The sequence below is a fragment of the Ixodes scapularis genome, unplaced genomic scaffold (assembly GCF_016920785.2).
Source record: "Ixodes scapularis isolate PalLabHiFi unplaced genomic scaffold, ASM1692078v2 PGA_scaffold2__306_contigs__length_199485367, whole genome shotgun sequence".
Lineage (NCBI taxonomy): Eukaryota > Metazoa > Arthropoda > Arachnida > Ixodida > Ixodidae > Ixodes > Ixodes scapularis.
The window spans coordinates 190509400-190537279 of record NW_024609857.1 but is presented as its reverse complement, the minus strand read 5'-3'; the positions used below and the strand labels follow the sequence as shown (position 1 = coordinate 190537279).

General features: G+C 47.8%; 1 protein-coding gene across 1 annotated transcript; it reads left to right on the top strand.

The window, feature by feature from the left end:
* Positions 1 to 204: 204 nt before the first annotated feature.
* Positions 205 to 27880, top strand: LOC8050615. Its single transcript, XM_029976662.4, has 4 exons — positions 205 to 620; positions 8123 to 8411; positions 10836 to 11344; positions 19425 to 27880. Exons 1-4 carry the CDS (start codon positions 453 to 455, stop codon positions 20340 to 20342), a joined length of 1884 nt encoding a protein of 627 aa, XP_029832522.2. The 5' UTR covers positions 205 to 452; the 3' UTR covers positions 20343 to 27880.

The following is a 27880-nucleotide window of genomic DNA, read 5'->3' as shown; positions in this document are numbered from 1 at the left end:
GAGCCGTATATGTACTATGGAATTGGTTTAGAAGGGCGACTGAATAAATCATATTGTTGGTGTCTTGACTAGATGGCGCAAGCTACCGCCCGCATCTATTTATCCATCCGTCCTAAAAGACATAAAATCGACCACCAAATGGCCGTTATTTCTGGCTCAGTTCAGTCTCGCGCGTCCTCGATCTCCAACGCGCGTTGGCGAGACTCGCTCGTTCAACAGCCAATGAGCTCGCGTAGGGGAAATTTAATGATGGCTTCTTCATTGCGTCGACTAAACCTAACACAATAATGACATTCGACAGGCGCAAGCTACTATGGTTAAGCCGTTCGTTACCAAACACGCTAACCTATAGGTCGGGCGTCGCAAACACAATGCGCAAGATCGGCTGAATCCCCCGTAAAATTGAAGCAGACGACAAGCAGCACGAGCAGCGTCCGCGAGCGTCTGCAACCATGAACAGTTGGAGTAATCGGTGCGGTGGTCGACCACCCATTTTCGAGTTTTATGTCACCGAATTCCCGCTGCCCGAAGAAGGGAACTTCAGAGCAATATGTAAGGTGTGCAACACGTCGATCAGCGCTTCACGACGGGCCACGTCGAACCTCATATCGCACATGAAGGCAAGTCTTGGTTGGGCGTGCTGTTGACAGCACCTCTTGATTAAAACAGACGCCAACCTCCGACGCCGCCGACGCGATCGGCGCTTACAAAGGACGCTGTGCGGAGTTTGCCTTTGTTTAAACGCCGCATCCGTTTTGCGTCGCAGTTTTCTCGGGATGTCATTGCGGCGGTTCTAAACATGTTCGTGATCGGGACATGTTTTGTGGTTGTTTGTTGTCAATGAAGCAAGGAGCTGGCCTGCGCGAACGCTTTGCAAAAGTTTGACTAGACGGTTGGCTCGGTCCTTTGCAGTCTCGCGATGGAATTAAGAGCTTGCCATACTCGTTTTGCCTCGCCTAATTGAATTCAGTTGTCGCCGCTACCCTGACGAGTTCAAGAGATTAGTGAAACGTTGCAGAGAAAACGCGCAGTCTACCGCTGCAAATGCCTTACGAAAACGGTACGCTGTACGGATTGTCAGTGTCGAAAAATATTCCTGCAGTTCAATCGGGGCTTTGGAGGTGCATAACTTGGTTTGGGCCTCTCTGTTGTGGGGCCTTTGTGTATTTCTTACCTTCACATGAGTATCTAAAATTTAGCTTTATTTTATTGCGCTAACCAAAGAAAGACATAATTAAATTATCTTGTGCACAGACATAAATTTAAATTTATTAATGTACCTCAAATGTGAAGATCGCGTTAACGCATAACCATCTCGTTCTCGTAATCTAGAGTTTTCTGTGCTGCATTCTCGTTAGAAAACCGGTGCAGGGATCTGATCTTAATTAACACAAACGACTGAGGAGGTAATTTGACAGTGTCGGCAACGAAGTCGCGAGTGCACTTCTAATAATAGTGTTGCCATAATGCCACACACCCAAATGGAAATCCCAGACAATGTAGTCCTCAAAGTGACGTTCTCTTCTTTCCTAATGCCCACAACACCCTTCTGCACAGTACAGTTGAAGCGAAAACAGAGGGTATATTTGAGTGAACTAAAGGAAACTATGAATTGAATCTAGGAAACAAGATGTTGCAATCGAAGGTAACAAAGTGTTGGGTCGGGGATGGCGGTAATTGCATTACCATGGAAAAAATACTATAATTAAGTTATAGTATTAACAAGAAACAAATTGAAATTCCTTTATGGACGGGCCTTTTTTATGCCAATCAATTACATAGCACAGCAGCCTAAAAAGAATTGCTTCATTACTTTTTGGTCTTGCAGGACAGCAACTTTTCTTTGAATTACACAAACAATTAGAGGTTAGAAAAAGACATCTTGCATAAAAGACAAAGAGCCTGAAGGACATGCTGTGCACAACAGATCTTATAAGTCTGCAACCTTGTCCTGCTCTATGTATATGGCCTGCCTTTCTCCCTCATTTTCACTGTCCCTTTAGCCTATGCTCCCCACTACATTGCCCAGATAAAGTAAACTTACAATGACAGGATGAAAAAAATTCAGGCATAAAAAACCTGCAGGGACCTTTTCAAAAGGCCTGCAGTATGTTCTAAATAAATAAGCATCAGTTCAAAATAGGGACAAGCAATTTTGTTGCCTGTCCTCACATTCAATCGTTGCAATTATGCCCTAGAACATCCCAGAGTGCTGCACTTGGAGTGCAACCAGCTTAGTAAGTTAAGACTAGATTGAATATGCCTCAAACTCATTGCAAGGCATGCTTCATAATGAGAGGTGCTTCAAACAGTATTTGAACTTCTTCCTAATTTAGTGACGACAAAACTCAGACCCTCCAAAAACTTCCGCAACAGAAATAGAGCCCATTCTCACGCTCTCTTTCCGGTAAACTTCAAATTGGCAAAGGTGTGTAAAGTATGCGTTGTCTCAATAGAGCAAGCACAAATCTCTAAATTTTTTTTTTTATGTTTATCCCTTTTGTGTATAGCTCAGATTGTAAATGCTGCAGTATACAGGGTGTTTTGTTTTTCTAAGGCTGAAATTATTCAAAACAAAAAAAACACTGAAAATTAAAAAAAAAAAAAAAAAATTATTTCTGCAAAATGATGTTATCTATCACAGCAGACATCAGGGCACAAGTGTAAAGAAAAAATGAGTGGCTTAATTAACTAAAATTCACCAACTTCTATTTTTGTTGGCACATTTTAATTGCAGATTTGCCGCCTATTATGTAGGCCAGCTAAGTTGTTGAATTTAGAAAAAAAAATTCCATTTTTTTGTGCCAAATTATTAAGTTTTTCCGCAAAACTACTTCAAGAATAAAATATATTCTAATATTTGACAACTCATCTAGCCTTTATTTATGACGGGATACAAATACAAATCTACAATTCAAATATGCCAGCTAAGAAAATATTTAAAAGTTAGAAAATTTTAGTTAATTAAGGCACTAATTGTTTCTTTATACTTATGCTGTAACGTGCACCTCGATCGATAATGTTATTCCGCAGAAATTATTTATTTTTAGTGTCCTTTTTTTGTATAGTTTCCGTCTTAGAAAAATACATCCTCTATTTACGTAGGGCCCTCCATTTTGAAGTAAAACTCAATATTTACACATTGATGATGTTCCTTAAAAAACCGGGTTAAACCCAATTTTGTTTCTAACTCTCAAATGGAATTTTGCCATTTTCCAAATTACTATGCTCTGAAAATATCTCTTAGGAAACCAAGGCTTGGCAGGAAGATGCACGCTAGCTCCAGACCTCGAAAAGGAACCTACCGTACAATACCGGACAAGCGCCCACTCAAAATATAGAGATAATCGCGATGGGCGCTTGTCCGGTCATCAGTGTTACATATCAACCTACTGTGCATATTTTCTCAGATCTTAATAATTTGGGAATGGGCGCTTAATGTGGAATGGGCAAATGCGCGGTATTTTACGGTAGATTCTAACGGCTCCATAAACTGCAGTGACATAAATCGAGCCCCAAAATGTTGCTTTTATGTCAAATGTGTAGGTTTACACGAGAAGAGAAGTGCCCTTCTCTTCCCTTGTCAACCAGTGCAAGAAAAAAAGGAAAAGAGAGAGAAGGACAAATAACTACTCCCAAAACTTTTGTTTCAAAAGGAACAGCCGATATTTTGTTGCTTTCAAGCGGAAGTGATATTGCTCTGAAAATGAAGGCGTAAGCTGCGATTTTGAGAGAATGTTCTTTCAATTCAGCTATGTGCAAAAACTTGACTGGAGACGGAGATGCTGTGCATTTAAAATTCTAAATAATTAATATTTCTGTCGCGTGTATTTTTAGATGGCTGGAGGTCAGTCAGCCTCAGTGAGCTGACTAAAACATGAGAAACTTTTAGCTAGTGTTGTACCACTGCTAGCCTGGGGTCTTTAACGTGCATCACGCGGTAGTGGTACACGACTCCACGCCGGTACGATGCTCATCCGGATTGAAATGGGCAGGGGTGGGTATTGAACCCAGGATCCCCAGATTCTGCTGCGCGAGCTTTCGCTTCATGCTCTCTGAGCTGCAGTGCTTAGATCAGCCATCGATTCTTTTTTAATGCAGAATGTGTTACCAGCCGTATATCATGAAAGTGTGCCACATTTTACCGTAACAAATTACCAGCACCAAAAAGCGTCACGTCTGCCAGAATAATACAAAGTATGTATGGCCATAAAAAAGACGTTGAAGATTTAAAAAAAAAAAATGTATCCGGCAGGATTTAAATTGACGACTTTGAGATTGTGAGCCAAGAGCCAATTGAACTATTGAAAGAAGGTGTTCGCTCTCACATGCGAGAGCAAACAGGTGTGTTCACACCACCCCCATATAAGGAGAAAGGAAAGAGGCGTCAAAACAAGGCCAAAAATTTGAGAGGGTCGAAATTCTACTCGGGCTTTGCGCATCTCCCAACTAAGCACTGTCGGATCGGGGCTCAACGCGCAAGTACGTTCACGCGGCGCCACGGGGCGTTTGTGTGGGCGCAGTACATGTAAATAGGAAGCTTCTGGAGGCGACATGAGGCCACCAGAGGTGAAGTCAGAAGTGAGGAGGGCCACGCCCCTAACTGTAGAATAAAGGGTACAACCGTACTCCGCCGCGTCTCAGACAGTGCTCTCTAGACGCTTTATTGTCCAGCGCCAGCGATACAACAGCAGCACTCAAAACAAGGGCGCTGCCGCCCCACCCCCCCTCATGGAAGTATGCTGAACCTCCTGTAGCAGTATCTCCCAAATGGTGTTATAAACGTGGTCAGCTTTTGTGACTCGGGGGACAAGGCAATCTGGTGAAATCAAGAGTTTGCATCTAGTTTGGAGAAAAACTTTGCTTCACCAATGTTCGCAAGAACTTCCTCCACGGTGGGCATGATGCATCGCTCTCGACGCACAGAAAATTTAGGTCAACGCAGATTCTGATGGTGTCTGATGGCTTCTGAACGTGTATGATAGGTGCACACCAGCCAGTCGGGCCGTGAACTTTTCTGATGAACCCAGTGGCCTCGAGTCTCTGCAGCTCCTTCTCGACTGCTGGTCTCATCAGAAACGGAATCCGTGTTGGCGTGTCGACTGCAAACGGTTCCGTGTCCGGCCTGAGCTGCATTTTGTGTTCCCCTGGGATCGTTCCGAGACCTTGGAACACTTCCGGGCACATATTTTAGTTTCCAGATTTGCTGTGGGAGACGTCGTTGAGAAAGCGAACCAACTTGAGGGACTTGATTGCTGGCATTCTTAGCAGTGGCGTTTAAGATCTTAAACGACGTAGATAATCTCTTGTGAAACTTAGCCTTTCCATTCGACCACAGCTGTGAACTTTCCCCAGTACGTCCAGGCTTTTCTTGTTTGGCCCCTTCAAATCCTCGGCTTGTAGAAGTCTTGGCGGCTTGCCAGCAAAGTCTTCTCCAATGACGGTGACATCAGCGCCTGAGTCAATCTTTGCTGGGAACGGATGTTTGTTCACAGTCACCACAGAACGCATGTTCGGTCCACTTTTGCATGCGCTTCCAAGGAAGAAACAGCTTTCAGACGCTTGCACTTCTGCAACGTGCGTCTTACTCAAGCTCAATAGCGCGCTTTGGTATTTCCTGGCGAAATGTTTAACTTTCTTGCACTTATTACATCCTTTGTTTCTTGCTGGGCAGTCATGTTTCTAATGGGAACCGTATCCACAATTCTTGCATGCTTGCACCGGCGGCCCGGCTTTGACCATCGTATCTTTCCTGCACAGCGGCTTGGAAACGGCATCTGCATTCCAGGCAGCGCCCTCGCTGCGTCGCTAAGGCTCATTTTTCGCCAGGTCCTTTTGCTGCTTTTTCACGGTCCCTCTGAGTCGGGCTTTTGCCAAAGCTGTGTCCAGCGTTTACTCAGCATTCATTTGAAGTGTTTCGGACAGCTTTGCGTCTGAGGCCTAGAATAAATCGGTTGCGGATCAGTCTTTCTTTCAAATTGGCTAACTTGCACCGTGCCGCTAGGGTGTGTAGTTTGGTAACAAACTGGTCCACTGTCTCCTCCGCTCCCCATACACGTTGGTTGAAAGTGGCGCTTTCGTACACGATGTTCTTTGAATGCACAAAATGCGCGTTGTACTTCCCCTTCACGAGCTCCTAGTTCTTGAACTCGACATCGGTGAAGTTAAAGGTCTTCAGAATTTCTCTCACCTTTCATCCCATACAGTATAGCAGGGATCTGACCTGCGCCTCCTGGGTTCTTTTGCTGAGTCCGGACGTGAACATGTAGTCTTCGAACTCGTCCAGCTACACCAGCCACTCGGCCAGATTGTTGAAGTTGAAGGGGGGCGGCTGTTGGATGCTGCTCATGATTTTCGATCGCGTGGAAGTGGAAGGCTCTTGGCCGCTGGAGTCTCCTCTGGAGTCCGACTGGTCCTCTTCATACATGCCTTTCGGCAATGGCGGCAGGAGTCGTCACATCTGACACCGTGCAGAATAAAGGGTATGACCATACTCCGCGGCGTCTCAGACAGCAATCTCTGGACGCTTTACTCTCCAGCGCCAACGATACAACAGCCGCGCTCGGAACAAGGGCGCCGCCGCTCCCACTCACAGAAGTACGCCGTACCTCTTAAAACCAATAATGGTTCAGTAACACTACACAACGATGACCAAAACCAGGGGACTCTATTGGATGAAAAATAGAGCTGACTGAAGAGCGTTTTTGGTCACCCTCGCGTGAACCCCAAGGGTGACCAACACAGCTGTTGAGTCAGCTGTCCTTTTCGTCCAATATCGTCTCTTGGTTTTGGTCATCGTTGGGGGCGTGTCCCCCCCACTTCTGGCTTCACCTCTGGTGGCCTCAAGTCACATCCAGGAACTTCCTACCTCCATGGCGTAGTCACACGCTTCTCGACCTCGAAAATGTATGGGCAAATAAAGACAGTTCCTCGAGCTGCTCTCACACTGCGCCGTCTCGCGGCATTTGTCAGAAATGGAGATGAATCTTCGACACACTTGCCTCGTGGCGAGGCGGAGCCATTCGGACGCCTTTTTCTTCCACCGTTGCCATGGCACCAACTAGGTAGACGGCCGCAGAATGTATGCAAGCTTATCGGGAACATAAGAAACGGCAGAAGCAGCAGGAAGAACCTTCACCGGGGGCCCTGCAGACGAACGTTGATAAGTGCAAGGCCTGTCACACATCCCGTGCTTACCGGTTTTTGTCAGCAGGGTGAAGCTTATATAAAAATTTGTTACCTCTATTCCATGGCCACCTATTCCCCACTGCACATGTAGAAGACTATGTAAGCCACGAGGATTATGAAGAATCGAAAAGCCCAAGTGATATCTTATACCTTGTTCCAATGATATCTTGTGTCCTCTTATGGCTTGATTGTGAAAAAAGAAAAAAGAATGAAATTTCGTATATGCAAACTGATCAATGCTCTCTATTGTATTAAGGTAGAAAGATGGGCCAGTTGGTACATCGCTGGATGGAAGTGCCAAATAGGGACGAAGAAGTATACAGAGATGAAGCGATTCGTCTCAGTCTAGTTCTCTGTCCCTGTTTATTCGGCGCTTCCGTCCAGCTCTGTATTGTTAATTATTGGTATCTTTCTAAATATAACCTGAAAAAATCTGAAATTCAAAATAATTTCTTGAAAAATACGATTATTTTCTGATTACACGCTTGGAACGAAGCGCCGGATTTTAGTTCCCCGATTTTTGTTTTTAATATCAAACCCAAAAACGAAGCTTTTTCTAAAACGAAAAATATCTGAATCAAGAAAGACATTGAAAATAAAGAAATTACTTCTGGTGGAACAGCGTTGTAGACAAAAGGGACAAACACACACAACTTGCTTGTCTGTCCTTTCCTTGTCCGTTTGTTTCTGGTTGAAATTTTGGGTAACAATATGTTCAAACGAAAATTCCCGCAAGTAATGCGAGCATTTGTCGCAATTGGTACGTGACTGATCAAAAGGTTAGGCAACTTGATCGGTCATTGAGCAACGAATCAGAAAGAATAGTAAAACAAAGTTTCCGTCTGTATTCGGGCTAGCGAGTGTTAGCGCACGGCTGTGCCGGCGCATCCGACCCACAACGATACCTCCCACCAATCCGAGCGTCCCCACGCAGCGCAAGCACCCCGGGGTGTACCACGACAATGGCGGGGGCGGAGTGGGGGCCCTGCCGCGCCCCTCGGACTCCGCGGCCCTGGCGCCCCTGGGAGGTCCCCCCAACCCCGTGCAGCAATACGTGGACCAGCGGCAGCAGCAGGTGACGGAGGCCCTGGTGGACCTCCTTGCGGGGAGCCTGCTGGACCCCGGGCTGGTGGACACGCGCGAGTTTCGGCGCCTGCTCAGCCTGCTAGACTCCGGCTACGAGCCGCCTTCCGCCTCGCAGCTGGTCTACGGGCTCCTACCAGGTGGGCTCCGCGGCTTTTTCGGCGTCTTCCTAGGCTGTGCCATGGTACCTGGAAGGCATCACTGGCTGTTGCGCTTGCAACGTCCTCATTCGGGGTCCCTCGATTTCCCACCGAGGACGTCACACTTCGGTATGCCGCTGCCATATATGATCTAAGTGGTGGCGTGGCCAACACCAGCTGGAATAATCACAGTGTGTGAACAGCCTCCTCTACGTGACGTCGGCATACCAGGATGGTGCCAATGCAGCAATCGGGCTTGACGCCGAGCGTCCTTCGGTGCGTTTTCCAAACACGAGGCTCAGCTGAACACTCGCGCAGCAATTGTGTCCGATTTGTTCCGTCGCTCTATCTCGCTGCGACAGCGTCAAAATGCTAGTGCGCTGACTTCGTTAACCTTGGGCGGCAGAGGCGGATGCGGCAGACTGCGTTTTCTGTTGCAGCTTGTTCTGAAGCCAGACTTTCGACAGCAACTTAAGCACGTGGAAGATGGGACGCTGCAACCACAATGGCCCTTGCATCCGCTTGCATTTTTAACGGAGAATGCGTTATATGGCTGGAACTTAACCATATCCGGTTAAGTGCCAGCAACGGAAGTTGACAGGTTGACTGCCAGCCGAACCTCTTCCTCGAGTGCCTCCGTGTTACTGCAAGTTAGCAAAAAAAAAAAAAATGTGCAAAGAAAAGGAAAGATATGAAAATTGACAGTCCACAGCTACCCATAGGAGAGGCCAATGTATTCTCTCATCCAGGGCCATAGATAGGAGAAGAGTGAACATCTTTCGTTCTCTATGACCTCTCACCGTACCTTAGCTCCTCCCAGGCTCCTCCCATAGAAGTGCATGATGTTAGGCCTAGCAACCACCTAGCAACAGAAAATGCCTTGCAAACAGCGCTGGCCTGTCCACGACCACTGATCCCAGGCTAACGCACGCGCATGTAGGGCCGTGCGGTTTTCTGCATACATGCCTTCATTTTTTAGGTTTTCTGGTGAGAAATTGGTCGGTTCTGTGCCAAGAAGTAGTCCAAAAAGTCTTTGTCCAGTAAATCGATATCAACTCCACACCAAATTTAACAATTAGCAAACTGCTGCAAGAATCTCGCATGTAATGTGTAACGTGAATAATTGCAGCACGAGACAGGGACGTCCAATGGCCGTGAAGCTTTTTCCCCTGCCTTCACCTCAAAACTGTGAAGTGAATGAATTTATTATTGAATCGATGCCTTCCGATCAATATAATTGTTTGTATGAAAAAGGCAGTTTTGTTATCTTTCCATCTTCCATTAATTTTTATGGAATGGCATGATGATCGACGCTGGGATCTCAGCGCCATTAGGAACGGCCAATCAATTGAGTTTAAAATCCATTAAAACGAGCAACCTTATCATTTGCAAAGAGCCACCTGATGCTGAGTCGCTCAGTGTTTACTTCGTAACCTTCCATTACGAAATAGATGGCTCTAACGTTACGGCAAACACTAGTGCCGGCACCGTTTTTATTGCCATCAAACTCGCTCAACCTTCATTTATTTTCTTTCTCTCTGTTCTTAACCTTCCGGCTTCCTAGATTGTCGGATAGCAAAATTGCTGCTTCATTGCTGAAAGAGTTTGGTGGAGGCACGCAGTAAGCATGCACGGTGTGGCCATAGCGATCTCTTCGATCAAGCTATCTCGTTTGACACACTGACTCAGAGTCAAGAGGAAATTCAATAAGGAAAAAACGAAGCTCCTGGAAACTCTTGGACGAAAAGCTTTAGCTCACTTTACAGTCTAACAGACAAGTTTCTTCGAATAAACATGGGCAACGATGGCATTCTCTACGCTCGCTTATCAGTATACTCTACGGAAAGCCCCGTGGCAGTGAATTAGAAGTTGTTATCGTTGTGTACCACTAAAATAACAAGAAGCATCAACTAGAACAAAAAAATTATGCAATTTACGCGAGCATAATTTGTGCGACGCACCGAACGACTGTGAAGCATATGAACGGGCTGGTGTCGCAGTGCGTACAGAGGGAGAATAGACGAGGTAATTGGAAACTAACTTAGTATGGTTCCTGAACAGACACTACATAGCCCAAATGCTGCTAGCGGATGACTTAAAACAGAATAAAACAGTCATACAATGGAGAAAACCGAGAACTAAGCATACGGGCATATGTCACCAGCGTCATTTGGGCTCAAAGATGGCAAAATGGGTGTGGCCGTGGTGTTCACGTGACGTGTCAGTGCCATTGTAGACAAGCTGTCAATGAGCCACACCAGCTGGCCAAGCTCTTCCCTAGATATGGCTCTGCTCTCGTCGTAAGAGATTTGAGATTTTAATGGGGCTTGATCGTAAGCACTGTCCAATGTGCGAATCGGCCTTTAGCCCCCGTCGATCTGGACGAAGAGTCGGCACGCGTCCGAGTGTGCCGTGACCGTGCAGGGCGTCGCTGGGGGCTGCAGCAGCGGGCCATGCTGCTGCTGGAGACGGCCCAGAGCGTGTCGCTGACCCAGGACGTGTGGCTGGGCCACACGAGCTGCGTGAGCGTGTGCGCCCACTTCATCCTCAACTGGCGGCTGCGCACGGTGTTCCTGGCCGGTCGCTACTTCGTGGACGCAGACCCTTCGGAGAGCCTGCACCAGCTACTCACGGAGGCCCTGTCCCAGTATGGCCTGGCGGACAAGGTGGCCCACGCGGCGGTGTACGGGGCGGCTGGGGTGGTGCGCAGCTTCCAGACCTGCCTGCCGGGCTTTTCGGCCTGCGAGGACGGGGCCGCCCTGCCCGGGGTGGCCGGGGCCCTGCCGGGGGCCGAGGGGGACTGGAGGCCGCCCCCCCTCGACTCCAAGGGGCCCTTTTGCCTCGAGGGGCTGGGCTGCTTCGCCGAGGCCCTCCAGCTCTGCGTGGCCGAGGGGCTGCAAGACGACCTCTGCCTGGAGGGTGCCGTCAACAAGGTATTCACCCTTCGTCTCGGAATTTTTCGCGTCCCGACGGTTCTTAGGAGTTTGCGAAAAAAGGCACGGGTGCAAGGTTCTAAAAGAAAAGGGGGAGGTTCGGTGGCCGAGCGCGTCAACACGCCGTTGTTCGGCAGCCCTCAGAGTGAATGTTGATGCTGCGGGCTTGGATATCATGAGTTTGGTTGCCGTTCGTACCGGAATGATCATGGACGGAGATTGCACGCAGGTGTGCATTTCTGTCGTCTACGGCACGATGCTTCCCAATAGCTGTGCTGGCGTTCTGGGCAAATCGCCATTCTACTGCAGGAGGCAGGAGGCTCATGCGTCTCCAAATTGACTACCGTTCAATAAATTTTATGTTCACTTTATACAATCCAACTTCTCCGAGTGGTTCTGTTCGGTTTAAAGAAAGAATGAGAGCAATTTCGGATGATTTTTTTGCCAATTGCATTGGGTTCCAGGCACATCCCAGGCAATGTTGTCCAAATTTCAGCTGAAACCGGCGCTTGTTAGTTAGACAGTCACGGTAATAATCGTTCTGGGATCGATTGCGGCGACACCCCGAGAGTTGCAGGAGAAGACACAAGAAGGGGAGTTTGCGTGACGTTGCAGGGCCTAGAAGCACAACGTCATAAGAGGCGCAACAGCGATTGGTCAAAACAAGAGACGTGCCCTCGGTCACGTTTTGATTCGTGATTTTTATGAACGCTGTTCTGATTTCCACTGGAATAACCAGGAAAAGTATAAATCGGACCAGAAATGATTACTAAACCATAAATAAAACGGCATAATTATTTTTGTCTTTGCTATGCTGGACTCAAAACGGGCAGCGAGCAACTGTGGGCAAACAAAATAAATGAAAAAAGAACACAGTGCGGAGCTCGCGGGAGGCGCTTGGTTTTGTTTTCAGATGTCGGTGTCGTGTACATTGGGAACATGGCACTCGAAGGGTTCTGCAAAACGGTAGTCATGCCAAATTTGTGCGTCGTAGAAGGCTGTTCATACGGTCGACTGAAGATCCGTGATTGTTCGGGCGACGCTAGTTTTCACGTATTCCCAAGCGATGAAGCATTGCGGAATTGCTGGTTGAACGGCGTTGTCTTGCAGAATTTGTTCGCTACCTTTTCGGTCAGAAGACTTTGAACAGCACCTTTGGTGGTACCGTAACGACGTTGCGGTGGCGTAGGCGAGCTGGGAGGCGACGAATCACACTGGGTCGGCGACTGAGAGGTCGGCGGCAATTCTGGGGCGTCCTTGTAAAGAGGCATTCCAGAGTCCCGCATTCTTAAGAGCATCTCCCGTTCTGTTGGTGTTAGGTCACTGAACGGGAGCCCGAACTCGCTCGCGAAAGTGGCATTGTCGTCCACGTTGACAGGTCCGACAAAACTACCGCGCCACCGCGCTGTTATAACCCACCGTGGTAACCAGAGTCTCGATCTCCTATGTGTTACCGATACTGACTGTTCACACTTGACGTCACTCCCTACGTCACTTCCGTTTTCGGAGGCCCTGAAATAGGAACGGAGATAGTTCAGTTTCGGTTTCTTCAGTTCTTTCCTAGGCACAGAATTATTTGTCACAAGTGTCTGTAATAAATTGGGCAGTGTGCTACGTTCTTAAGAAGCCTAAAACACCATTTAAACAAATTAATTAAAATTGTCTTCATTGTTTCTTTAACCATGTTATGTCCCACGATGCCGAGTCCAAGGCACGAGGGCACGTCTTTCGGTTGCACGTATTGGAATTGCAGTGTTTTAAGGAGCACTGAAAAGGAAAAGAAAATGTTTTTTTTAAACAACCTGGTTTGGACATGTGTGTCACAAAAATTAATTTTATGCCAAAAACGTTTTACTCTAACATTCATGACATTATGCAGCTTCGGTTGGGGATCCTGGTCAAGAATCACTTATCTCCGAATTAGAAGCGATTCAGAACCGCACATCTCGTTTCATTCTTTCAAATTATCATCGTACATCCAGTGTGACCGCAATGAAGTCTAGCCTATCAATACCTCTTCTTTCACAACGTAGAAAAATGTTCCGTCTGTGCTTGTTTCATAAGATATATCATAATAATCCGATTCTAAAAGAAAGACTACTAACAACACCTCATTACTAGGGGTGTGCGAATACCGAATAGTAGTTTTCGAATCGAATACCGAATCGAATCAAGAAAAAAAAGCCGAATATCGAATCGAATATCGAATAGTGATTTTATTTGTAGGAATTCTTCAAAGTGTGCTGCGAATGAGATTATTATACGTGCAGAGTATGCGCCTGTTGCAGAATAGGCATCTTGTGCAGAACAAAAGCTAAAATGTAAAAAAATTCTGGTGAAAAAAAAAATAAATAAAAGCAGTTGCTGTTTGATGTTGGGCACTAAAGATCCAATTTTATGGCACAAATATAATCTATCTTCCCTAAACGTCACAAAAAACCCAAAGTTACAGCCACGCATGCCTTTTTTAAGCCCAACCTAACACCGCGACTTTTTTTCATAAATGTTTGCATATCTCAGAAAAGGGGCATTTTGCGATATTTGGTTTTCATTTTAAGGAAGAAAAGGGGCACCCGGGATTTTATTTCACGTAAACAAACAGATAGGTGTTAAATCTTAGTAAACAGGCTTAAACAATATAATCTGAAATAAGAAAAAAAAGCGTGGTTTGGTGGCGCAAGACACCGTCTAACTGCCGCTATGCATCCATTTTTCCGTCTATCTATTCTGTTTTAGAGAGCCTTGATTTAAAAGAGGGAGCAAGCGAAACTGAAACCACGGAGACGGCTCCAGTGCAGATTGGAGTGCGCATGTGTTGTGTTGTCGCGAGGATAAAGGCGAGCAAACAGAAGGGCGACGACGCCTACTCTCCCTGCCCTGCCTGTCTGCCCGATCCCGATCGACGCTTTCGTTTTTTCGTCACCTTCTCGCAATTCGTAATTCAAACGCGGCTATCGAACGGTTGGAAACCCTCTAAAATCTAGGCACACTATTTTCCCTTTCCGTGTTTCGTTTCGTTCCGAATCAGAATTTGCGGCTTGAGGTTCCAAAAGAACGACGACGATAACTCGGCTGGTTTTATTCTGTGTTCGTGCAGTCGCCGATTTCTGTGAGTGCGGCAAGTGTGTTTTACATCGGTGCTTCAATTTGAAACGAGGGGCTTTACTCGTGAAAAGAATTAGGCATGGCGCGGGATTTCGGCCTCCCAATTCCTCTCTGGAAGCGGCGCAAACGGGATGTTTCGGTTGTGATTCAAGGGCAAGTTGTATCACGATCGTGAGTAAATCTGCGTACTATAAAGTTCGTGGCGTTCGTTACTTTTCTTTTTACTAACCTGTGCGTTAGATTTTTGTGGAATGGTAGGACCAAGAGCTGTTTTTCGCATGGTTTGTCTAACATCACGGCGCTTACATCGGGGGGAAAAACGGCTTTTTTTGTCAGCTCCGCGGCGACCGCGCGTCTTTGGCCGAATATATCGAATATTCGAGTGACCGAATACTAGGAATTCGATTCGCGAATCGAATTATTCGGGAACTTTCTATTCGATTCGAATTCGTATATTCGAGTATTCGCACACCCCTACTCATTACATTTCAGCACGCATCGATCACCGTCATAAAGTTGCCATTCCTTCTTGTCGTACTAAACATTTTTACGAGTCTTTTATTCCTAGTGCCTCAACAATGTGGAATCACCTTCCCGGAGCCATTGCCGAAATCCCCGATATCGAGTGTTTTAAAACTGCCGTTTCCAATATTTTTTTGTAAAGAGCCATAACTACTGTATAATATTTTCTGTTTTATGCTGTATGTTGTGTTGTACCTTGTTAATACCCACTCCCCTCTGTAACGCCTCTGGCCCTGAGGGTAAATAAATAAATAAATAAATAAATAAGACGTGCTTTAGTCGGTAGTCACCTCCTTTTCACTTGTTTTCCTGCTTGTCATTTTGGGCACGTGGAGGAGAGGTGGATCGACTTGGCCATCACCAAGGTGTGAAGAGTGGCAGTTGCAAATTAATGTTTCCAAAACAAAATATCTGAACTCCAATAATAAATGCTCATCAACACAATTTATCTACACCCTTTTCAGTGTCCCCATTGAAAATGTTCACACATGTAAATATCTCGAACTTCATTTCACGCCCAACCTTTCGTGGGAACCACATATTAACCTTTTGGGGTCATGTGAGTTTTCCCCTTGGTGGCCCCTCAGGTCAGAATTAGTTTATGCAAAAATGATGCAAGCAACAAGTGACTTCAAATTTAACGTTTTTATTTTAATATAATAATATGTTCAATTGAAAATAACTCTGCATTCTCCTGGGTGCTTTCAGTTCTTGAAATGCTAGCGGCACTTGCGCAGCGTGCGGTACTTTTCAAAGCAAGCGGCAGGGTGCAGGCCAGGTTAACGAGTGCAGGTTTTGCAGTAGAACACTGTTTCGCGCCGTTGCCCCTTGGTTTTTTTGTCGCTGCAGACGGCGCAGTCCTTGCTTTTGCTTCCATCGAGTTTATAAATAAAGTGGTTCTTTCCACTCAGTCTCTCTTCGCAGTCTCCATCGGAAGAGCGCCCCCCATTTCCTTGGCTGATTGTGGACATTTCCAACAAGGTCTTTTATCAATGCTTTCCGAAACGTGAGGTGCTGCGGCGCTTGCTCGCCTTGGCTGATTTTTTCGAGGCAGAAGAGGATGTAGCTGTTGACGACTCCCACTTCCAGCAACCAAAAAAATAGCTTACGCCACCACTTCACAGACTTTCTGGTGAAAGCATAGCTAGCACAGGATACTGATCTGCACGATCGACTGCTCCCATGTTCTGTGTGTAGTCAAGTACCACAATTGGTTTCTCCACAGTGGTTACGTCTCCTCCAGCAAGCCTTCTGTCAATTGTCTGTATGTCCTTGTGCTTGTCGCTTGTCTTGCCAGGCGAGAGCCATCACCTTGTCGTCCTTTTGATAGGCAAGTATGGAGCCTTTCTTCATTTTTTTTCTTTTTGAGCTGAGGTGGCATGTCTTTGCGAGTTGTCATGACTGTGCCAGTTGTCGTTATTTCTAGTTTCAGAAGTTCTTCCGCCAGTTGAGGCGATGTGTAGTACCTGTCAATGTACAGGTGAAAACCCGTTCCCTGCACCGAGCTCAGCACCTTGTCAACTAGGCGAGTGACGACGCGGCTTGTGAAAGGAAGGTCGCTCCGGATCAAACTTTGCGTGGTCACACTGCCGTAGTACGGTAGTAGAGCGCTGACATAGCCGGTAGCACTGTCTTCAAGAACGTAAATCCTGAGCCCCCATTTTGTTGGCTTTTGAGGATTGTAGCACTTGAAGAGCACGCGACCTTTGAAGCCAACCGTGCTTTTGTCGATGATAATCTTGGGTCCAGGAACAAAATTTTCCCTGCATTTTGTGTCAATGTAGTCGACAATCCTTTTCACTTTCCCTGCTCTGGTGGCAGGAGCAGCAGGGGTTTCAGGTGGCGAAACGTGTAACATCCAGAAAATCTGGAGAAAGCGCGTCCGACTGAACATATCCGTGAAGAACGGTACCATGGTCAGCCATTCTTTGGAGAAATAGTCCTTCACGCAGGGTTTTTCGTTCAATGCCATATTCATCAGCACTCCTAAAAATGCCTTGAACTCGTCCAGCGTGACGTCCTGCCAAGAGTGCCAGAGTGACTGGGAAGGAAGTACTCGAAGCTTCGCAATTTTTTGTTTGGCATAGCGCTTTGTCTCATTGACGATATCAATCATCAAGGCGTCTGTGAAAAATGACTGGAAGTATTCGAGCTCACTTGTGGGCTTCGGTTGTACCGCTCAGGGACCTGGATTTTATACTGTAAAACGGTGAGTTTCGAAATCTTCATCTGAATCCAAGTTGGGTGCCCAGCTTGAAGAAGCGATGGCGTAGGCGTACGTCTCCTCCTCACTCTCGGTGCTGTCACCGTCATTCTCTGAGGACTCATCAGAGACTATCTCAGAGGCCTCCTTTGGATCATAGGTGTCTTCTCCGCTAAAATCACATTCACTGTCACTTGAGTCGCAAGCCTTTCCGTAAAATGCGGAAGGAGTAAAGGCTGCCATGTTGAACTCGTAAAAGGGCACGCAACATTCCCGCCCGCGCATTTCGCAAAAAAACAAAAATGTGCAGCGTCACTTGCGGCACCTTTCGGAGGGCGAAGAAACTAAGAAAGTCTAGTCTACATTCCCGATGACAGATGGCGCAAGTTGAAAGGGGCGTGCCCGACACCTGACTGCAAAGGAGAAATGGGCCTGTCGGGGAACCCCGATATTTGACCAGAACCTAAATATTTTTTTGCCGGGGGTCACCCGACACATGACTCCAAAAAGTTAACCATGTCATGGCAAAGGCTAATCAAACTTTAGGCTTTCTAAGACGTCACTTACACTTGGCAACACGGGAAACAAAACTGATTGCATACACATGTCTTCTTCGTCCCCAGATGCAATACGGATCTCTCATCTGGAACCCGCATCACTCATATCTCATTGACAAGTTAGAAGCCATTCAAAACCGAGCCACCCGCTTCGTTCTCCGAAATTATACCCGTACAAGTATAACAACACTAAAACAACAAACTAGTACACCCCTTCTTGCAGACTGACGTAAAATAACTCGACTAACTGCCCTTCATCACCTGTACTATCATTCACCCTCAAAGAAAGAAAAATATCGCCCAGCTGCCAACCACGTCTCGGCACACACAGACAACTCGCAGAAACTTCAGCTCGCCACTCCTAGAACTAGCACCTTCAAATTTTCTCCGTTACAGTTATCTATATGAGACTGGAATTCCCTCCCCGACGACATTGTAACAGTAAAAGAGTCTGCTAGATTTCGTTCCGCAATTGCCACTCTTTACAATACGTAAAAAAAAGAGGAAAGGATTCCTAACTCTCGTTGATTTGAATGTGTATTGTTGTTTTTTCCCCCTCTTATGTAAAGCCCCTACCGGGCGCTATAAAAGTATATTAAATTAAATGAAAATTAAATCATGTTAAGGTGAAGAGAGTGTATGGCCATCTCATTGGGGTGGGAAGAGTGTATGACCATTCCGTGACTTCATGGACTTTGCACGCAGAATTTGAAATAAATCTCGCGCCGTCAATATTGCTCTAAAAAATATTTTTTTCGCGTAAAATAATTTTTTGACACTGTCCCAACGAGACTGTTTTAAAAAACATTCTTTTTCTTTTCAGGGGCCCTTTAAAGGGGTGTCCAAACAGGACACTACAAAACGCACGACTTCGCAAATCGTGAAAATTGAAGCGGACGCTTCTATTTTTACGATTTGTTGGAGATACGTGAACATTTTTGCAGGAGTCGTGAAAATTTTCACGATCACGGCTTCTTTCCTCACCTCCTCCACTTTTCTCTGACGTCACACGCCACCTGCATCTGGCTCACCTCGCCAAAGCCCTCGCGTACCGCCGTCGCCTCGGCTCGAAGGCCAAGGAGGTCCGGCTTCAGGTGGATTTGGTACATTCCTGCGTCGAAGGGTGCGTTTCGCCCGCCTCGGATCAGCTTTCTTTGTTGAGATTCACTTTCGTCGTGATGGCGTCCGACGCGGTTCCGTATTGTGAGCGGAGGCCTTGAGCGATTGACCGACAGCCAACAAAGCGTGTGAGTGGCACTCCGGACCCAGGTGATGAGGAGAGCAAGGCCGCCGTGGAGGAAGCGAGGGGGACATTTGTCGGAAAGAAGTTTCCCCCCGGGAGCTTTGATGGGGGGAAATTTCCCCCCGACAGCCGGAAGCGGAGCGCGGCACGATTTGCCGGAGTCGTGAGTTTTGTGGTATCCTGTTTGGACAGGCCTTAAGACGAGGGTGACTGTCTCAAAACACACTGTCTCAGTATCGGAGTGTCATATTTTTCAAGCCAAGCTATACAGTGCCATTCCACTTCACGCTGATGTGCCGATGGGAATCGCGACTGCATCTGAAATTTGACTGATACGGTGGCATCGAAGACTCCACTTTCGTGAGCCGATCACATGCATCGGTCGCGAGGTAGCCAGTTAGGTATTGCTTGACGCGCGCAGCAAGGACAAACTCCGCCCTTTCCTTCCAGGTGAGCGGACTGGTGGACCTGGCCCGCGCCCTGCCCCAAGGCACGCTGGACGGGGTCCGCCAGGCCGTGGAGTACGGCTGCTCCACGTGGCACGGCCAGCTGCGGGTAGTGCGCGCCACCGCCAACGCATCCCTCGACACCCTCCAGCTGGCGGCCCCCGCCCTGGGCTTCGTGCCCGAGGACGTGGAGACGCTACGAGAGCTGGCCGAGCTCATGGAGCCATTTGAGGAGGCCTTCAACCTGAGCCGCGGAGAGGGTCGCATCACCGCCAGCTACGTGGTGCCCTGCATCCGAGGCCTCCGGGCGCACCTGGAGGCGGCCCGCCCCTTCCGGCTGGCCTCGGCCGCGGGGCGTCTGGCGGCGGCCCTCGGCAACCGGTTGGCCAAGTTCGAGGCCAGCGAGACCTTCGCGCTCTGTTCCATGCTGGACCCCCGGTTCAAGCTGCGCTGGTGTTCGGAGGAGGCCGAGACGCGGCGGCTCACGGCGCTCCTGGGCGCCAAGATCCGGCAGGCGGAGAGCGGCGGCGCCAACAACGGGGCGGGGGGCGGGGAGGACCCGCCGCGAGAGGAGCAGCGAAAGAGCAAGCTGTTCCGCTACATGAGCGGCCCCGAGACGAGCCAGGGGGAGGGACCGGGGACGGCCGCGGCCCACCCCCAGTGCTGGGAGGTGAGCAGCTACCTGGCCACCCCGTGCCTGCCGGAGGGGGGCTGCCCGCTCGAGTTCTGGAGGCAGCACCAGGGACAGTACCCCAAGCTGGCCGCGATGGCCGGCAGGATGCTCGGCGTGCCGGCCACGGCCGCCCACGTCCTGCGCATGTGCCGCGTCGGGGGCAGGGTGGCCAACCCGGCCGACTTCCGGCTCAACGGGGTCACCTTCGAGAACCTCATGTTCATCAAGTGCAACCAGGGGCTCAGGTAGGGCCAGGAAAGAAAGCGGCGTCCTTGTGGAACTCTTGCGTCAACCCGGGAGGGCCTGGTTCTGGTGCCGCTCGAAGGACTGGAGTGGCGCTCGTCCGAGACTCACTTCGGTGTGCTGGTCTAGTCTGCTCAATTGCAGTCTGCTGGAGCGATTACGTTGCCGGAGAGATGGCGGCTGCCAAAGACATCTTTTCTTTTTTTTTTTTTACAAAGATGCGGTGAAGAGATTGTGGGAAGGAACGTGGTATTTCCACAACGTAGAGCGTCTTTTGGCTCTCGGAAACCTTTAGAAATGTCCTTAATGCAACCATTGGTTTGGAGATGTGGGAGTCGTTCGGCGGACCGTGTGAGATTCCCCGTGGGTACAAGTAGGGCATCTAGCTCGCGTAAAGCGAACCTGCCTCTTATTTTATTTTATAATGTAACGTAAAAGCTCCATGATTGAGCTTCCAGATGACAGTTACGTTGGTAGAGACATCGAAAAGTCAAGGTCCCTGGCCTCCCGCTATGCTGGTGTGGGTGCTCCATGCAAGGGGTCCCCACGGAGAAGCAAGTGCTACGCGCAAACGTGAAGACGCCGGCGGTGACGCGGGCATCTTCCGGTGGCTGCGTCGGATGCAAGCCACGCAAGGCAAATGATAAGGACCTCTTGCACCTGAACTGTTGTTTATGCACGCTGCACTTCTCTTCCACGAGTGCACCTGGTCAGATGGGTCTTGTACATAGCCAGAGCCATACTTCATCTCACATGTACCTGTACAAAGCATTGCACACGCCAATCTCTCCTGAGATCAAAAAACAATTTGTTAGCACCCATTCGTTTTTGAGATTTCGGCTTTCCCGCACTCGCGCGTATGTGTCGAATCCCCGTGTCACTCCTCTCGTCCCAGAGTCACTTTTCCATCTGATACGAGTTTCGCTACGGCGCGTGGAACGCGCCTTCAGCCAGGATCATGGTCGGCCACGGCGTGAAACTTTCACGACGTCGTTGGGCAAAAGTCAAAGGGCCACCCTTTAAGATGTGCCAAGCGCGCCACTCGGAGACGCGTTCCGGGTGCCATATAGTTTTGCCGAAGAGGGATCCTGGACTTTCGACAAGGCCCGCACGTGGTCGCAGCTTTAGAGACTGCAGAGTGCCTCTGCGTTGCTCGTGTGGCGTCCGCGGCGACACGATGCACCCTGTGCCTGTCAAGCGAGTGAGTTGGATCGCATCCCTCTGGGTGCACGATGGATGCAAAAACCGTCGAAGATGCCAAGCATTTGAGTCGGTCGTACGCATTGCCCGAAGCGAGGAGCAACGACGAGCCACCTTTTTTGGATGCAGCCTATTGCGGCCAAGCTGCGATCGTAGCAAAGAGGAGGCAGACGATGAGGTTGGTCCCTGATCCAAAGCTAAATAGGGAGACTCGCTCTGGTAGCGTGTCATTGCTGTAAACCAGGGGTCTCAAACACGCAGCCCTTGAGCATCCCGTGGCTGTGAGCCCCGTTCCCATGCCTCAAGCACTACATTCGCCGTAAATAATAGTGTCGTATCGTAGATTCATTCCCGCTCGGAAAGGCGCTCCGCTCTGCTCATACAATGTGTTTGCATATTTTCCACTATTTTGTTATTTTGGACTTGGTATTGCTTTGTCTAAAAAGGTGCTTCTTACGCAGCCCTTTCTCACAAATCAACTGGAACGAAAATACCTTTACTAGGCTACAAGCACGACCTTTACTGGGCTTCAAGCACGACCTTTACTAGGCTACAAGCTGCGTCCTTTACTCAAGGACGCAGCTTGACTGCAAGTACTGTTTCTCGGCAGGAGGGATTGCCAAAAATAAAGCTAAGATCTCGAGCTTCTAGCCGTCAAACGGTACCAATAAAATCTTAAGAATTCTCTTTTAATGTTGCTATAAAAAGTGCCGGAGAAGCAAAAACTGTTGTATGAAGGGATCATATTCCCATTCCTTTTGAACCTAGTGAATTGCGTGACAGGGTGAGAACAGTGAGCTTGCTCCCGTTCTATCAAGAAATGCCAGTTCATTAGCATTTGAAATCTTTTTATCACATCAATTGTGTGCCCATAGTAGTCGTATAAGCAAATCAAAAGTAAAGATGTCACTGGCAAGATGGCGAGTTTACAGAAAGCACGAGGTTCCTCCCCTAGAAAACCGCTGATGTGTCGCTGGGAGAGTCGGCTGCTTTGCAACATGAAACACCATTGCTGTATTTTTTTTCCCAAAAGTTTAAAAATATAACCGCCCCCTTGTCGGCCCTCAACCTTTCGGGAGTGGGCTGTCTGGCCCCCACACTCGGACGAGTTTGAGACCCCTGGTGTAGACGGCCTCAGCTTTTTGAGCGAAGTGAGTTTGGCAAAAATTTTCAGCATCTCGACTATCCTTCTTTAAGCCATCCTGTGCACATATTCTCGTTTCATATACATATATATTTTAATCTGCTCACGAATGAAGCTTCATGGGTGAGAACCATGGATGTGTATGGTGTGTGGGCAACCACCTTTAACGGACACTTGCAGGCCATAGCCCTCGATATATCTCTGAATCTCTGGTTCCAAAGTTCTGCTTGGTATGTATAAAAGCTAGGATCTTAAAGTTGCATACTGTTGCTGCTTTTTGTGTGGAAAAGCATAGTACCAGCATGCTCTCGTGTAATTACTGCATGATGCGTGTTAACAAAAACCCAAGGTAGTGGTCATACTGCACTGGCATTCGACAAGCATTGACGTATCTCAAAGGCAGATCAATCTTCCTCCGTGTAAATAATTGTGGCATTCGGTTTGCTTTTCTTATTTATTTTGTCCTTCCCAGGTGGGGTATAAACTTTGAAATGAGTTGGGCAACCTTTTGAGGGGTGCAACAGGAAAAGGGTATAAAGAAGAAAAGATTAGCAATCAGCATGTGGATGGCCACCTTGAACTCTTGCAGCACGAAAGAATATGCCACAAATTGCAGACACTTCAAACCTGAATGTGATCGTAGCAGAGTGGAGGCAGACAACAAGGTTGGTCCCTACTTTCAATGATTTTAAAATTTAACATGATGCATTTAACGAATCGACACAGAAAATAATTTACAGTATGTCTGGAACAATTTTGACTCCTATGGGGACAGCCCTGGTGACCCCCCCCCCATCAGTGGGTCATGTGTCTTTCTCTGCCACCGCTGACAGTTAGGTGGCACAACCTTCCGCTTGATTCAGTAATCATTTGCATGGGGTCATCAGACTAATCGCTATCTGTTTCATTTTCACTAGATTTTGCGTGCTTTGTGATCCTGTCTTCTTTGTGATCTCTTCATTCGCTAGTAGAAGCTCCAGAGGTTTTGAAACAATTTTAGATGTCCACATGTGGTCTTGATATTAATGTTTCTCTCTACGAGCGAGTGGACACATTTAGAGCGCAGCTCTTAGGCGCCCGTTTCCGGCTCGAGCGGCGTCGGCGTCGCCGTCCGCATAACTGCGCGGTGCATTTAGGGTAAATTTCCCCGCTAAATCTAGCGGAAAAATTTCCCTGGGGGGTCACGTAACCCGCCGAGGTCACGTGACACCCTCCAGGTCACGTGACCCCCCCCCCCCCCCTCAATACCCTTCCCTACTCCTCCTCAAGAGCTGCGCTCTAATTCGGCGTTACAGGGAGTTGTAAACGGCTTCCACTTTTTTTTCTTTCTTGCTAGCAGTAATGTGGGTGATCATTACCGGCAATTCTACTTTCAGTGCGAGTGTATATGTAGGTGTGGCCTTTCAAACAAATGCTTTCTGTAATTATAAAAGGGTAGATCCACTCAGTTCCAAAAAGTTCCAGGATGGCAGATGATTTCACACTAATAAGTACTAATGAGTGGCCCTACGTTGCTTTGTTCACAATGAGAAAATATGTTTTGTGCGGCCTCGCTTTCGACATGATCAGAAATTGAACTTTGGTTCTGACGGACAACATTGGTCTCGCGTTGTCAGATATGTTTCTAACCACGTGATACAAGCTGGCGCCACCTTCAGGTTTTGCCTGAAAAGTGATAGCACAAGAAGGGGTAAAGTCTTTGTCATAGTAAAAGCTCAGTGTTGGGTGTGCTACGACTACACTGCTGACTGCGCTTATGATTGCACCGCATGTCGCTCACTAGAATTTGCAGATTGCGGCAGCTTGGCACAGGTCGGACTTTACTGGCCCATTTAATAAACATCTAGATTCTCATCTTTGACTTTAATAATGAACCCAAAGTGGAATATCCCTTGAGCGAAACCATGCATCGGATCTCAATTGTACGTCGGGCTTGATTATTGTTGAAACTTGAATGGCATTTGTCAAACCTCAATTTCACTAGATCCTTTAAAAAAAACAACTAGAAAAACATGTTACAACAGTTTGGGCACTCTACCATTGAAGCTATACGTGTCGTCAGTGTACTGCGAGGCAAAATTTACTTTGCCACCGAACTCAGTAACATACATTGACCATCGCAGTTTGTTTCTTGTCTGTGTTGTCGAAAGCTGTTGTACCGCGGGAAAATTGTCGCCATCGTCCGTGTCGTGCTGCTATTTCTGCACTTTTACACTCAGGCGACCGAGCAAATGACCAACAAGTTAACTGCTTGTCGATGAACACAAAGTGTGACAGGATAGTAAGGAATCTTGAGAACTCGCTTGCAGCAGGTGTTTTTCTTTATACGTTCTTGCACTACGATCGCAGTCAAATATTCAGTTAGTGCACATTCACGTGACTCGGCATTTTCCCGTAATTGGCCTAGTTTTGGACTGTCGCACATTCCGAAAAAAGTCTCATTGGACATTCCACGAATCTGGGAAGGTGGGCCAAGCGTCGGTTCTCTTCATCCGGCACTATTCATTCGGAAGAAAGGGGTGGCAGCCTTTCGGAATTGCATGGCATGCGGAACACTTTATCGGGTGCACCCTTCGCTCGTATTATGGTGGCTGGAACACTTCAACTCTTGCCTTTGGCGTCCCACGCTGCTTGTGTATCGAAAGTGTCGACAAATGACGTCGCGGGAGTCGGTGCGACACGCCGTCTGATGTCACGCTCCCGGCGGTCAATCATAGAAGTTTCGGCAAAAAAGTATGTTGGTGTCACTGTCGTCACGGCGCTCCGACCATTGACTGTCGAATCTTCTTTTGAACGTCGAGCTGGAGCGAAACTTGCAGCAGAGCAGGGCGCCTGCTACATTTGCCTTCGCTGCTGCGATCTGGCCAGGGTCTTAAAAAGGCACGACAGGGGTGTAACGTTGCCGGGCTAAGAATCGAGGGACCGGAACTGAGAACGGTGTAAACTCACAAGTTGGAGAGGAGTTCCAGGCACCACGTGGGTTTGCAAAAAGGACTACAGGAGGCAGCTTGACTTCTTGAATGTGATTAGCTCTTGCTCGCTTATTTTTTGCTACAGCTCACGCATTCTGGGAAATTACTGCTTCTTTGTCTCTACAGAGCACCATTGCAGCACCTTCTGGTAGTTGCCGGAGAAACGTCGAGAGTTACTGCTGTAGTTTGAAACACACTGACATGCAGCATACGACACAGCCTCCATCTTGAGAGCGATTTTGGGAGCAGCTCGATCTGCGTGTTGCGGCCAGCGTGCACGCCCTCGGCGCGCCGCGTTTTCTTATTGTTCCCATTTCAGAGAAATGCCATTTTCATGGTGGGGATGATAGTATCGCTATGCTGCGAGGAACTGCTGTAGTCATTCTTTGGTGGGCCTTTGGAGCTGTGTTGGGGGAATTACAACTTTTTAAGTATATACTTCATTTGCAAATCATGCGTGTCATTTTTGAAAACTCATTTCTTTGTTTTCTTCGGGACATATGTCATTGGCTCTGCTCATTGTCCAAAGCTGTTAAATGTCAACAGTCTCGGAGGATGTGAGAGCCGCTTTTCTTTTAAAGATGGAGGTTTGGTCTGCCTTTGGTGTTGCCCCCGCGTGTTCGTTGCGTTGCACCCGTCCCAAATTGCTCCGCAAGACTTGGGAACTAACAGCTTCGGGACATTCGAGGGTCTCAAAGCGGTCCCAGAAACAAAGCCCATGCGCACTAAATATAGCCAGTGACTCTGGTTTAAAAGCAACCTGTTCTCTTTTCAAGACCTGTATCAAACTTTAGCTGCCTCAGAAAAAAAAGCAATGTTCCTGTGAGAGCGAGCAGTACACGGTGCACTGCATAAGCCTAATATCTGTGGCCTTGTATGCAATGCTACTGACAAACTAAGACACAAAAAAGACACTTTGGGGGTGGTGCATTCGGTTAGCAGAAATGTGATTGCTGTTTTTTTTTGTTTTTTTTCTATTTCCCTTCGGAATTGAAAGATTCTCATCAAAACTACTAATGCGGTGGTGAGTGATTGTGAAGGGCTCCACCTTAAGTTGTAAGACTTGGCGCTCGTCAATACCCTGTTTTAGCAAGATGTGAAAAGTGCCGATGTCGCATACACGCTAACTGTGTCGTGTGGTCTAGCGCGTAAAGATAGAAAGTATGATCTAGCTGGGTGACTTTGAAGCACATAAAACCAAATGTGACTGTGTTTGGCAAAGCCAGAGTACTGCCTCTTAGTGTGTGGAGAGTCGCAATCTTCAAGATGCCGATGTGATGCGACTTCGCTCCTCGCGTTGATCAGCCGGTCATCGATCGCATGGATGCTGGCAACAAACTGTCCTCTTTGCTTCCTCCATTGGCCCGCTGCTTTTCATCAGCTGTCGCACCAAATCCTCGTGAGGGCATGCTGGTATATGCCTTTGCTTTCCTCAAGTTGCCAAAGTACACAATCTTTTGGTGTGTGAGGTACTGCACCGTGTATCCAAGACACCGCTCCGTTCCCTCTTCCGTGCTCTGTGTTGTAGGTGCCATTGCACTACAAAGTGATTCCTTATGACGTGTGTCCAACATATTTCCCGATAGTCTGTTGTACACGAATCGCCGCGGCGAAAAACGCTGCAGCTATGGAGGTCGCTTTTCATAATCAAACTCGCCTTTGTCAGTTTTAGTTTTTTGCGGTTTGTGCACTTGGACGCTTGCTTTTGGACGGAGTGTTGTTGACAAACTTTGTGAGTGGAAGTGACAGTTCCCTGCTGTTTTTTTTTATTTTCATTTTTGGTGCAACGAATGGGTTTGCTCTGAGCTAGAGTTTGAAAAGCGCACATACAGTTTTGGTAGTTGCCAAACACTTCCCGTGTCCCGAAGGTTATGTTTGGGGAGTTCTCATTTCATGTGATTGTGAAAGAAACTGCTGAGCAGTCTTTGTAGCTCTGCTTGTAGCTTGCCGATCTGATCGCTGTGTGATAAAACGATTGAAGAGTGGATGTCCCGCTGGCGGACGCGCATATTTCCCCGATTATTTTAGGTGTGTGCACCCCCTTATTTATTGGCCTGCAACGGTTGCATGTGCCACGCATTAGCTATGTGTCAGATGTGTGGACGCTCTCTTTTGTTCTTGGAAGACCAGAGTGTTTTTTACAGTTTTATAAGCGCCTTACACTAAGGTGTCGGTCTGCGGACAAGCGTGGCTCTGGGAAATAAAGAGAAAGTAATTTAAGTTATGTC